Raw genomic sequence first — 13,660 nt, 5'->3', positions numbered from 1 at the left:
GGAGGTGGTCCTGCTCAGGTGTGTGGAGGGCCCTAAGGAGTGGGGCCTCACCTCAGCAGAGGAGTAGCCAGAAGAGGAATATCTGGACATGTCAAAGTCATCATCGCTGGTGGTGGAAGAAAGAAGACAGAGAGGTAGTGATTCCCTGATATTAAATATTAAAATTCCCTGCATCCTACCTCCTAACCCATTAGTCAATACCTAATACCCCTCCCCTATGCTTTCAAATAACAGATTTAAATAAAAATTGTGCTTGCCGCACAAATGCTCAGCTTCCCTAGCCCCACCCTTCTAAAATTGCCACCCTTAACCTCCTCCTAAATAGAGCTGTACACACTTTGCCCCCATCCTCTCACCTTTTTTCTAGTCTCAAACCTCCCATAGCTTGTTGGGTTTTCCCAAAGTTCAAGTGTAGCCATGTGTGTTCCCAGCAGCAGGGAACATCGAATCAGGGCCTATTCAAGGGGGCAGCTATTGGATCAATTGTCCCAGGATAGCATCAGACTGTACCAATCCCCTTTTCCTCTCTCTGCTCTTCCCACCTCCAGATAAAAAATTCCATTCCCTGGAGGATTCATCCTTGGAGAGCTCCTGGCTATCTGAGGAACAACCCAATTGTTCTGACAATATAGCAGGTATGTCCTGTACAGCCCACTTGTATGTTCACACAAGTTTCTGTGGCTTGCCTGGCTGCCCCAACATCCCCATACACACCTGTCCGTGTCAAGGGCGACCAGTGGCTTTTCATCTGGGCTCTGGTCAAGCGAAGAGTAGCCTTTATTGGGGACGACAAGCCTGGGTAGAAAATTTAGGGGATTGGATTGGCAACTGGAGCATGTAGCCTGGTGAGGAACAGGGTTAGGCCCTGACCCACCACTCCCCCCTGTCCCTTGGATCCTGTTGAGACTCTCCTCTCAGAGAGGAACTGGGACTGAGGAGGGAGGGAAGAAGGAGAAGCGTAGGACCAGCAGACATAAATGTTGACTGGCAGGGTCCAGGTGGGATTGGGGGGCCTCTACCTTGTCCGGGCCATGACATTGTTCTTCTTGGGTTGCTGGTTGACGGGACTACCCATGCTGCCATTCTTCAGAGAGCCCTTCCGGGCCAGCTCCCGCTGCTTCTCTGCAGGAGAACATGGGAAGGAAGCTGTGTCCTGCTCCCAGGGCCACCCTACCTCACTGCTCAGGGCTGGCTGGGCTGGGCCTCCATTGTGAAACCCCTTCCTTCTCTAGGAACTGAGGCAGGGATCCCAACTACAGGCCCTGCTGCTTGGTGGAGACAGTACTTGGCCCTGCACAACCTGAGGCAGATAGTGAGGGGCAACAGGAAGAGGCTGACTCCTGTCTTCCAGGAGCTATACTCCAATGTGGGGCAGTTAGTGTGTGCTTGATGCCAAAGAAAGGCTGGAGAGGGAGTGATGAAGGAGAAGGATGGAGAAGTCAAGGCTTCTTGCAGAGGAGAGAGGACGGCATTTTAAGAAGGAGGGATTGCATATACAAAAATGCATTTAGAAGTGAAGAGAATAAGTATGGGTCCAGATGGGATGGAGGAGTGAAGTTGGAGGGAGGTCAGGTTAGAAAATTAGGATACATTTACTCAGGCATTTATTCAAAAACCATCTATCACCATTATGTCTTAGGTCCTGTGCTAAGGGGTTGGGGGCTCTGGTTACAACCCAGAGCATGAAGGCCTTGAATGCCAGACAGGAGTTTGGCATTAATGCAGAAGCCAAATGAGCAACTGAAATTGTTGAGTGAGAGGGGCAGAATGTGGCTAGCTGGGTGAGGGGCAGGAGGCTGGGGGGCTCCTCTGGCTATACTTCTGACTGTGGTGCCAGCCTCTGAGTTCTCCAAGGCTCTAGAGTCTACCAGATCCATGGAGCTGGTCACCAGGTGACCCTCTGCCTAGTATGTGGCACTGTTACCAGTAGCCAGTAGCTGCCTGGGTCCTGAAGGAGGCCTGTCTACCTTTTCCTATTCATCTTAAGCCCAGATGTGGAAAAAGGGATGATGAGTGGAGAGGGATACTAGGGGAAAGCTCTCATAAAATAACTACTAGCTCCAGAGAGGAAGGATGGAATGGGAATTTCCAGCTACTGTGACTCTGAAATTTCCCCTGATCTCCATGTCTCTTAGTCTCTCATATCTCAGTCTCTGACCCTCTCTCTGCCACTGCTCATCTGATTCCAGTTTTTTCCCAGCTTCTTTCCAGCAGGCAGCAGCTGCCATTACCATTCCATGACTCTAGGGGGTGCAATTTGCCTTAAAGTTCCCAGTGGTGATTATCGTGAGTCCAACTGGGATGAGGTCGTGAATTTTCATGAGGAGCTTTGGTGGTAACATAATGGGGAGGGGAAAAAAAGTGTTATTTTAAAAGCATGTTTGAAATAGTGAAAAAATGCAAACAATAAACTGGAAAAACCAAACTATGGACTACTGTGCAACCATTTAAAAGTGTGAAGTTAGGGGCACCTGGGTAGGTCAGTCAGTTAAGCATCTGACTCTTGATATTGGCTCAGGTCGTGATCTCATGGTGGTGGGATAGAACCCTGCATCAGGCTCTGTGCTGGGTGCGGAGCCTGCTTGGGATTCTCTTTCCCTCTCTCTGCCCCTCTGCTGCTCATGAGTGTGCATGTGTGCGTGCTTTCTCTCTCAAAATAAAAAAATAAACTTAAAAAAAAGTGTGAACTTAATCTCTATATACTGACATTGGCAGGTGCTCCAAGGCATTAAGTGAAAAACAGAAACAAAAAATGTTTTAGAAAAATGTGTACAGTATGATACCACTTGTGTTAAAATAGAAAATAAAACAAGAAAAACTAAAAAGGCTTAGAATGATTGTCTCTGGGAAGGAGAATGTGGTGAGGGAGAGTAAAAGGAGAAGTTAAAATACTTGTTAAACAGTAATGAACAAATAAAACTGGTTGCAGTTTGAGTCTGGTGTCTTGGGAAGATGAACAAATTCCACTGAGAGAACTGTTCTCTTGTTTAGGAAAACAGCATGAGGAGATCCCTGGATATAGTCTGGAATGAGAGAAGCAAGGTAAAAAACAAAAACAAAACAAAAGCAAAAACAAAAATACACCAAACACACACACACACACACCACCACCACCACCACCACCACCACAACAACAACAACAAAAACCCCAAAGCTGAATAAAAGAATAGTATTCTGTGAAAAGGAGTTCTGGCAGCTACAGAGGGAGAAGTTTTACAATGAATGGGGAAAGGCTCCCAGGACCGAGGAAAGGTCCAGTATTTGGCGGGCAGCTGGAGTCTGAGGAGAAAATGGCCAAAAGGATGGCAGGGATGGCAGAGAAGTTTTGAAGGATACTGATATGTTGTATTTAATTATAAACTCCTTCCTGGATGCACTGTGTTGTAATTTCTCTTCATGAAACCAAACTTTAGTAAGTCTGTTATAGCAGTAGCCTTTGGTGAACAAAATTTTGGTCCCTGAAGGGAGAAAGGCAGTGTTAGGTGTAGGGTGAAGTGGGAACAGCAGCTGCAGGAGGTAGGGGCAGTGCTTGGGAGCCAAGTGACTTCAAAGAAGCAGGCTGCAACAGAGACTGATTTCAGAGTGGACATGAAATAAACCCCCAAGGGTAAGGGGGTACAGAGATATTTGGGCTTACTGAAAAACCAAGGGAAACCCCCCTCCAAACAGGAGCCAGCTAGACCTTGAGATCTCTGGATGGGTGAGGAAGAAATGGGGAGAGGATCTCAGTTTCTAGATTTTGGGATCCTTATTCCTTTCTACCCCTTAAACGTAGTAACTGACACCCTGCTTCTAAGGCAGCTTCTTCCCAGCCTTGTGTAGTGTTTGGTGGAACTTCTAATCCTCTATCTGGGGTTCCATGGGAGCTATCCCCGGAACACCTGGAGTCTTCTTGGCCTCAGAGATGCCTCCTAGAGCTTCAGGTACTGCAGAGGACTATGACTTCCTTCTTTGCCTTGCAGGAGATAAGGTGTCTGGTAGTGCCAATGACTTGGTGACTTGAGTTTTGGAATCATCTAGTCTGAGTTGGTTTATTTGTGTCACCTCATTGCAGACCCAGCCCAGAGCACCTTGTCCACTCCCCACAGCTCCCTCACCCCCCAGACACACTCACCCAGCTTCACTTGGAGCGGGGATGGTTTGTAATTCATGGCTACTGACTCACCCTCCCGGGCGTCACAGTCCCCGTCTGAGATGGAGGCGGCGGCTGGGTCCTGTGAGGAGAAAGCAGAGACAGAATTGTTAGGAAGTGAAAAGGGGCTGCTCTCAGCCCTGAAGCTGGTCCTCCCACCCATACTTTGGGGGCATTAACCCCTGGAAGTAGGCAGGTGATTTTAGGAGGGAAGGGCAGACCCATACACCCTGGAAGGAAGACCCTGAACTGGGTAAAGAGCCATGAATCTCAGCCCCACTTACACTCACCTGGGTGTCTTTCTTCAAAGTCCTGTGTGATCCAGCCTCCTCTTAGAAAGCCTACTGTGATTCCTTTAACCCACAGGATCTCTTTGTTCAACCTCCCATACTAATTGCCCTGTTCTTCAGAGCTCTTCTTATGCAGTTGTTTGGTAAGGTATTTTCAAGTTGCTATGAGTTTAAGTCTGGATAAAGGTCAGAGTAGATGCTCCCTAAGATAGACTTTCTTTTTCTAGCATTGTATGAGTCCCTTCACAGGATCCAGAGAACTGACTAGGCAAGCCAGGCCAGACTTTAAGGCTGCAGCCACTGGACAAAAAGAATTCTCATGAGGACTTCTCCATTTCACAGATAAGTCCTAAACAGTATCTCCTGGAGAACCTGAAATGTTGGCCGGGTATGGTAGGTTAGAAGATGAATAACAAGCAAATTAGCTGGTGACCAGTTAGTCTTATGCTGCTCAGTAATCCAGCCTCACTGTTTCCTCTAAAACATGCCAAACCTCTACTACAAGGTCCAGGGCCCTGGCTTACCCTGCTTTAGTCCGTTGGAAGGGGCTGGATTCATTCACATTCTCCCTGAGAAACTGCCTAGGACTAAAGAATGGTATGCCCAAGGTCTGAAAATTGCACAGTGTACCCAAGGCTGTGCCTGTTCTGCTTCTGGAGATGCAGACAGCAGACAGACAGGTAGAATGCCCCAGGACTGGTCCTACAGTGTCAGGTTCAGGGATCTGAGTGACCCAGCAAGGGAAGGACATATAACCATTATGGTAGCTTCTGTTGCATTTAGAATGAGATGGGGGGATGAAAACATGCTTGTCATCAAGGGGAAAAGAAAAAGTCTAGAATGTTTGGGAGGGAAATCTTGGCCTTGCCTGTGTTCCTTCAGGCCATCCAGAGAGACCCTGGATGGGCTGTTGTCACCACAGTGGTTTGTGAGCTCCTGAGGGCAGAACCTGGGCCTCTTTCCTCTACTCTGACCCCCACCCCTTAGCTGGTATTGTAGGGGACAGGGCTCAGAAAAAGTGGGGTGCTGCAGTGCCTCCATCTCAGGCAACTTCTCATGCTGCAGTCCTCTCCAATCCTTTATTCTCTGCTTCCTTGTCTCAGTTCCTTCTTGAGAGACTCCTTATGGATAGCACTTGTCCCCTTGTCCCCTGAAAACTTGGAGAAGCAGGCCTCTAGTGGTCCTGACATACCTCTCTGCAGCCAAAACAGCTCTGAGGTGCTACCTGCAGGGGGCATGAAGACTTGACAGCTGGGTTCTGGCTTTCCCCTTAGGCCATAGGTAGGACTCACTCTCAAAGCAGACTGATGGCTTCTTAAAGGGTAAAGCCAATAAACATGCCTGAGGGACCCTACCAGGGAAGCATTGGCACCTTTCCAATTTCCTTAGTCACATTACTTTTTCTGTAGCACTTCTCACATGATACACATATCCCATCCATTTGGATATGGTTTCCTCTTCTGGCTTTGAGGACACTGTTCTCCTTCACTCATGTTGCCTCCTTAACCATCATTTTCATCTTGTCCCACAGCCCTTTGTCTCTTCCACAGAGTCCTGCCCTCAGCCCACCACTCTCTCCTTGGGGAGCCCTGATGTCTTCTACAGTTTGCATTAACATTCTAAATCTATGGACTTCCCAATCATGCATCTTCTCTGTAATGCTCCCATCAATCCATATAAGTCTCACTGTCCTTTCCCTGGGGCTGACTTTAAACACATGAACCCCTCAGACACCTCTCCCTCTTCAGTCCAGATGAGTTCATCAGAGTTGCTTCTCTCGGGCTGGAGGTACTAGATGGAAATGGTAACATTGGAAGGAGACTATGCAGAGGATAGAGTTTTAGTGGGGCCTGGGAAGCTGTTGAGCAATTCTGGTCACAGAGAGCCACATTTGGTCCTTGCCACCACTGGGCAGGTCTTGGTGGCTTTTGATCCCTGAGAGAAACCACCAGTTCCTTTGGGTTATAAGCCAGGGTGCAGAACCCTAAGCTTGAGAAGTCCTGTGCAAAGTCCACCATACAGCATCTCACCTGTCACTGGCCACGATAGGCCATCTTAGTGGCAAGAACAAAGATATCTGGCACTGTGCCTGAAAATTCAAGCCTTTACTGTGGGCTTCCTGTATGTCTTCCCTGAGAAATACAGTCAATGCACCATGACCATCACATGGAAATGTAATCAGGTTAAATGTGAAATATTCATGAATGTTAAGTATCAGAGAAAATCCAGGCAGAAGGAAATGTCTGGCTCCAAGAAATCAGGGAGAATTTAAAATGCCCCCCAAGGACATCTGACAGGAGTTAGCTAGATCCAGGAACTAGAGTGAGGATTAGCAAAATTATTAAACACTCAGCAGAGACAGACATTGAAATGCATCTCTAACAGCAACCCATGTTTCTGCAACCCTTCAAACAAATTCTCCACAGACTGCAGAAATGATTAATAGCCCAGTCTCACTGTTTCTGGGACAGGATATATAGGCTAATGGCCAGTGCAAAGCCAGTATAATTAGAGGAAGGCAAAAGTGCTAGGAGAATCCTTAGAGTTAGCCTGGTCCAGTGATTTTCATTAAACTGTGTTCCCTGAACCCTGTGCCGTGGGTAGGGCTGAGTCCAAGAACGAAGCAAGAGTATGGAGAATGGAGATACTCTTTTATTTCATTTATATACTAGCCTTTCTGTAAAATTTTGGTTGGAGAAACAGTTCTCCTGCTTAAAAAAAAAATTAAAATCCATTAATTTTTTTTTAACGTTTATTTATTTTTGAGACAGAGAGAGACAGAGCATGAACGGGGGAGGGTCAGAGAGAGAGAGAGACACAGAATCGGAAGCAGGCTCCAGGCTCTGAGCCATCAGCCCAGAGCCCGACGCAGGGCTCAAACCCATGGACTGTGAGATGGTGACCTGAGCTGAAGTCGGAGGCTTAACCGACTGAGCCACCCAGGCGCCCCAAAATCCATTAATTTGAGATGCCTGACAGGGTCAGTCAGCAGAGCATGCAACTGTATTTTTTTTTTAATTTTTTAAATGTTTATTTATCTTGAGAGAGAGAGAGAGAGAGAGAGAGAGAGAGAGAGAAACAGAGCATGAGTGGGGGAGGGGCAGAGAGAGGGGGAGACACAGAATCCAAAGCAGGCTCCAGGCTCCAAGCTGTCAGCACAGAGTCCTATGCAGGGCTCGAACCCACGAACCATGAGATCATGACCTGAGCCAAAGTCAGACGCTTAACCAACTGAGTCAACCAGATGCCCCTAGAGCATGCGACTCTTAATCTCGGGGTTGTGAGTTCAAACCCCACAATGGGTATAGAGATTACTTAAAAATAAAATCTTCATTCACTATATGTTGACTAATTTGCATGTAAATTAAAAACAATAAAAAGTTAAATTAAAAAAATAAAATCTTCAAAAATCCATTGATCTAATCCAATCTGGTCCTTTAAAATGTTTTATTATGGAAATTATTAAACTTACACAAAAGTAGAGAAAATAACAGTGAGATCCTGGGTACTTATCACCTTCAACAAATTCAACTCATCAACTCATTTTTTTTTTTTTTTAATAAATCTTGCCTCCTCCATTTACTGGCTATGTGATCTGGGTGTCCGTTTCCTTATTTATAAATGGGACTAATTTTAATACCTATGTCAAATGTTCTTGTGAGGTTAAAATGAGTTAATATATGTAAGCACTTCAGTATAGTACATATTGAGTAATACATCTGTGCTAGTTATAAAGTTATTAGTACAGGTTCCATAAGGCCCACACAATCATGGACAGTATGTTCTAGGGGTGACTGGCTCACAGATGCAGCCCTAGCATCACACAGGTTGGGTCCTGGATTACGTGGGGAGGTATTTATGGAAAAAGTACTCCCTCCAGAGGATGAGGAGGGGCCTGACCAGGGAGCATTCTGCTTTCTCTCTCTCCTTACTCTAACATGCAACATTTTCTTCAGTTATTTATCAATGGCAGGCCTGTGGTTCATAAATATAAATGGAAAAGGGCCCCATCCTTAGGGAGCTCCCAATAATTATCAACAGTGTCAAAAAACCAGTTGAGTCCCAGAAGATACAGACAATGTTTGGAAATAAGGAAGTCATAGGTGGCCTCAAAACAGTTTTAGTTGAAGAGTAGGAACAGAATCCAGATTATAGAGGATTTGGGAAGGAATAGGAAAAGAGAAAGCAGAAAGAGTGAACATGAATATTTTTTCAAGGAGCTAGATGGAGAAGAGAAGGAATGAGAATAAATGACAGTCAGAGGGAACTCTGGAGTTGAAGAATTTCTTTGAAACTGTGGGACACCTGACCAATGTCCTAGATGGAGGGGAAGGAAGCTAGGTAGAAAAGGAGATGTTTGGTAGGTCATGGTCTTTGAGGAGGAGATGGAAACAGAGCCTTGGACCAGAGGAGGAAGGCTACTTACTGAAATGGAAGATGGGTGAATATGAGTGAGGGATGCAAATAACATGGAGGCAGAAAGGCGGGTAGAAAGTTAAGGGAGTTCATTCCTAAAAGCCTAGATAGGTAAAGGAAGGGTTTGAATAGTAAGAGGTTGGGGGGAAAGGGGGTCCTTGATGACTAGCCGGAAGTGTAAGGAGATCAGACTGGCTGGGCTTCTAGCATCTTTTCACCTGCCCTTGATCTGGTTGCCAGGATGAAAAACGCTCTCCGTGGTGCTGAACAATTTTGCCTTTGTCTTGCAGACTGCATGAGTGAGTCGAGGTAGAGACACAATTCAATTTTAGCTTTCCCACAAGAAAGGTAACCTCTGTCCTCACCCCCAAGCATTAATTCTTGGGAAAATGAAAACTGAAATAGATTCAATGGGTCAAGGTGAAGTTAACCAAAAAGAGGGAAGGATTTTTATGCTACAGCTAGAGTTTGAGAGCTTAAATTGGTCCTGTGATTAACTGAGACTTATCTGTTTCCTTAAACAACTTGATAGAATTCATTACCAAAAACAAGTACCACCAAGCTGTAGTATTTTGTGGTGACTCTCATCGAGAGAACCAAAATGGAGAAGAGTTCTGCTCACCCCAGGCCTAATAACAATCATAGCCTAGCCATGGCAAGCTTAATAGATTTTTCTATTATAAAGTAATATGTGCTAACTTTCTTAAAAATAATTTTTAGTTTCACTACCTTGAGACAACCTCTGTAAATGTCCTAGTATATTTAAGTCTTGTGTGCATACCACAGTAGCAACACTCTGGGGTTTCCCTCTTTGGAAGCTGGTGTTTCTCCTCATAGTCCACAGGGGTGGGTTCCAGGTCCCACCCTTGCTTGGACCAGGTGGAGCCAATCAGGGTCTCCCCCAGAATAGGAAGTGGGACCAAGAGGAGAGGTAAAGCTCAAGACTGTAGATTAGGTAGTAGAGAAAGCCACTGGGCAGGGAGATAAGAATAAAGCTGATGTTCAGAAAGAAGCAAACACAAGAGATAGAGAAAGTCCTTCAGAGGCTCTGGTTGTAGAACTTCCTCTGCCCTTCTAAGGTTTGTAGGGCACATCTACCCTTGAATACTATGAGAAATCCTAGTGTCCTTATAGTCTAGTTTCATTTAAAAGAATTTTTTTAATGTTTATTTATTTTTGACAGAGAGAGAGAGACAGAGCATGAGCGGGGGAGGGGCAGAGAAAGGGGGAGACACAGAATCCAAAGCAGGCTCCAGGCTCTGAGCTGTCAGCACAGAGCCCAATGTGGGGCTCGAACTCACAGACCGCGAGATAATGACCTGAGCCGAAGTTGGATGCTCAACCGACCAAGTTACCCAGGCACCCCTAGTTTCCTTTTTTAAAAATTTTGGGGGGCACCTGAGTGGCTCAGTCAGTTGAGTGTCTGGCTTCGGCTCAGGTCATGATCTCTCTGCTCCTGAGTTTGAGCCCGCATCCGGCTCTGTGCTGACAGTTCAGAGCCTGGAGCCTGTTTCAGATTCTGTGTCTCCCTCTCTCTCTTTGCCTCTCCCCCACTCACTTGGGGGAAAAAGAGAGAGCGAGAGACAGCACGCATGAGCGGGGGAGGGGCAGAGAGAGAGAGGGAGACACAGAATCCAAAGCAGGTTCCGGGCTCCAAACTGTCAGCACAGAGCCCGATGTGAGGTTTGAACTCACAACCATGAGATCGTGACCTGAGCTGAAGTTGGATGCTCAACTGACTGAGGCACCCAAGCACCCCTAGTCTACTTTTCTTTTTAGCTTAAACTAGTTTGAGTTGAATTCTGTCATTATAACACCTGCATAGAACAACATACAGAAAAATAACTGTATCTTATATTCTGTATTTTTGAAAATTAGTATTGGAATATAATCAACTATCCATATTTTTACATAGTTTTTGAAATCATCAATGTAATGGCCTCCATAAAGTGGATGTATAATAACTTTTTAACCATTCACTTATTTTGGACATTCAGATTGTTTGCAATTTTTCACTATTATAAATAATACTAATGCTGAAATCCATATATATTTACATTTAGGGTAATTTCTTTTTTTTTAATGTTTTATTTATTTTTGAGACAGGGAGAGACAGAGCATGAACAGGGGAGGGTCAGAGAGAGGGAGACACAGAATCTGAAACAGGCTCCAGGCTCTGAGCTGTCAGCACAGAGCCCAATGCAGGGCTCGAACTCACGGACGACGAGATCATGACCTGAGCCGAAGTCGGCCGCTCAACCAACTGCGCCACCCAGGCACCCCTAGGGTAATTTCTTAAATAAAGTAGAATTACAAAGTCAAAAAGCAGGAGTAATTTTAAGATTCTTGATACATATCATCAAACTGCTTTCCCAAAGGACTGTTCCAATATACAATGCCTCTAGTCATGACAAAGGGCTATAGCTGGTTTTTAATATTTTATTTTTCACTGTGTGCCAGGAAATTTCAGGTCATCACATCTATCCATCATCTTATAAGAGAACTGTGCCTCAGTTCTTACTTACCTGGTTGCCTCTGGGGAAACTTCTTTCAAAGAATAGAATTCCCTCTGGAATGGAATCATCTGTCAGACAAAATATGCCTGACTTGAGGCCACCAATTAAGAATAAGAGGAGATAAGACTTTGTTACACTGAAGCTTGGGAAAAACTCTAAATGGGCACAGTACTGCCTGATGGCTGGCCACCATGCTTCAGCTAGTCCTTGGCCTGTGCCAGTACATCAGCTGTAGGAACCGTGACTAATTGCAGAGCCAGGAGGCAAACTTCACAGAATGAGTATCCCTTGCTTTCAGACTTGGGGTAAGAAAATTAACCAAAATGGCTCTGGAGTTAACCCACTGAGAATGGCAACTCCTACTCCCTTACCCATTATTTAGTTTTCAAAAATAGCTCAGAAACTACTCAGGGGGGAAAAAAAAGATGGTGAAAGATCTGAAACTAGTACTGGGATGGTAAAGAACTAGATTCTTTTTTAAATGGGGAGACAAGAGGTCAGTGAATTTAAAAAAAAAAAAAGATTTAGAATCCTGTTCTGCCTCCTTCACGGTTAGGATTTCTTGTCCTAGATTGATGTTCTGCTATTCCTCCCCACTCTTACTCCCCTGGAAACCCTATGACTAAAAAGCCTTTGTTTGGGAGAAAGGACAAATACCTCAACTCAGGGACACCCACTACAGCAGCTGTGGCTTGAGGGAAGCCTGTGCATAAAGGCCTAGGGGACAAGCCTCATGACCCAGGAGGTAGAAACCAGAGCCAGAAATTGAAAAATCTTGGTTCCTCTGGGAGGCCTCGCCTCACCTAGCTCCTGACTTTCATTCCTATCCTTAAGCTTATCCCCTGAGCCAGATGTTCAGATGCCCAATTTTGGATCAGCTAGAGACACATGTCTTGGCCTATACAGTCTTGCGACCTAGAGGGTTTTCTGAGCTTGCTATCCTGCCACACCTCCTCCAGCTCCCATTTCAACATCTTTAGGGAAAGACTATCTCACTTAATGGAAAAAGGGGTGAAGGTGTAAAGTTCTTTAAAAATAGATCAACAATGGTTAAAATGGCTAATTTTATGTTATGAAAAAGGTTGAAGAAAATAAAAGATAGACTGGTAGGGCCTAAGGCAGAAGGAGAAATTGTGTGAGGGTGGGCAGTGGATATAAGGAGGTCCTTTTCCTCCCTCCCTCCCTCCATCCACCTTCCCTTCCTTCTTTCCTTCCTTCCTTCTCCTTTCTCTCTCCCTTTCTTTCTCCCTTCCTCTCTTCTTTCTTTCTTTCTTTCTTTCTTTCTTTCTTTCTTTCTTTCTTTCTTTCTTTCTTTCTTTCTTTCTTTCTTTCTTTCTTTCTTTCTTTCCTTCTTCTTCAGTTTCAGCCAACACAGACTTTGGAGATGAGGCCTTTCATAGGAGAGGGGCAAGGAAGTGATTCCAAAATCAAAGGAGTCATAAGGGCCAAGGGATTCTGAGTTGAGTTTCTGGAGGCCTTCTGCTTAGGCAGGACCCAGAGGAGGGGGAAAAGGACATCAGATATTCAGGGCTAACAAAGCTTTAGGGAGTATGTCTGGAGGATCTTTCAATTTCCTTCCAGGATGTGGATTATAGTTCCCCAAGGTAAGAAAGGAGGCTCAGAACATCGAAGAAAGATGCTGCCCTACTTTAGATGCTGTAGATGCTGCCTACAAATAGAGGGCATTTGGTTGGAGAGTCTTTGAGACTAGTCCCTCATCCTTATACATGGTAGGAAGCTGAAGCAGGAGAAATCTCAACAGATATTAACATTTGGTCTAGGCCAGCCTGACTTGTGGATCTTCACATGGATCTTGGTCCCAAATCTCACTGGAAGGTATTTGGTAAGCTTCAGTTATTCAAGGGACCGAGCCTGCCCTGCCCTGGTTCATGAATCTTTTGGAATCCTTGTTTTCCCAAGAAAATAAATAGTCTGGCAATCTATGGGATGTCCTCACACAACTGCCATTTCTGATTCTTTTCTTCTGGCCTTGGAAGAGTAAAGAGCTACCTGTCTGCAGTGAACAAGTGAACAATGGACTTAGGGCTGGTATCAAACAGCTTCTCCCTTCTGTGGCGTTTCCTACCCCCATTCTTTCTCATCTTTTCAATCTGTTCTCTCTAACCTTCATTATAACTGGCAAGCACCACTTTTTGCTCATAAAGACAACTTGCAGTTCTAAAGCTTAGCTCTGTGGACAGAGCAGTCTCCTATTCTTTCCTTTTGCCCTCCTAATAATTAAACATCAGTAAGTTCACCACTTGTTTAAAAAACTTGATAGTCACTGAATATCAACATGGGGCAGG

General features: G+C 45.2%; 1 protein-coding gene across 6 annotated transcripts in view; it reads right to left on the bottom strand.

Annotated features, from left to right (window-relative positions):
• The window catches only part of FAM219A (family with sequence similarity 219 member A), a 55,702-nt gene that overhangs the window by 3,415 nt on the left and 38,627 nt on the right, over positions 1-13,660 (bottom strand). For 3 of the 6 annotated variants that reach the window (XM_058695071.1, XM_058695072.1, XM_058695070.1), the window contains exons 2-5: positions 4,115-4,214; positions 1,020-1,122; positions 715-795; positions 52-106 (exon numbers count right to left, since the gene is read on the bottom strand). In XM_058695071.1, the coding sequence (XP_058551054.1) occupies positions 52-106; positions 715-795; positions 1,020-1,122; positions 4,115-4,214 (339 nt within the window). The remainder of the gene's footprint in view (positions 1-51; positions 107-714; positions 796-1,019; positions 1,123-4,114; positions 4,215-13,660) is intronic. The other 3 variants (XM_058695074.1, XM_058695075.1, XM_058695073.1) reach the window with 1 other exon arrangement.

Source organism: Neofelis nebulosa, chromosome 12 (genome assembly GCF_028018385.1).
Source record: "Neofelis nebulosa isolate mNeoNeb1 chromosome 12, mNeoNeb1.pri, whole genome shotgun sequence".
NCBI classification, from domain to species: Eukaryota; Metazoa; Chordata; class Mammalia; order Carnivora; family Felidae; genus Neofelis; species Neofelis nebulosa.
The sequence above is the reverse complement of the archived record's forward strand: the minus strand, read 5'-3'. Positions and strand labels throughout refer to the sequence as shown.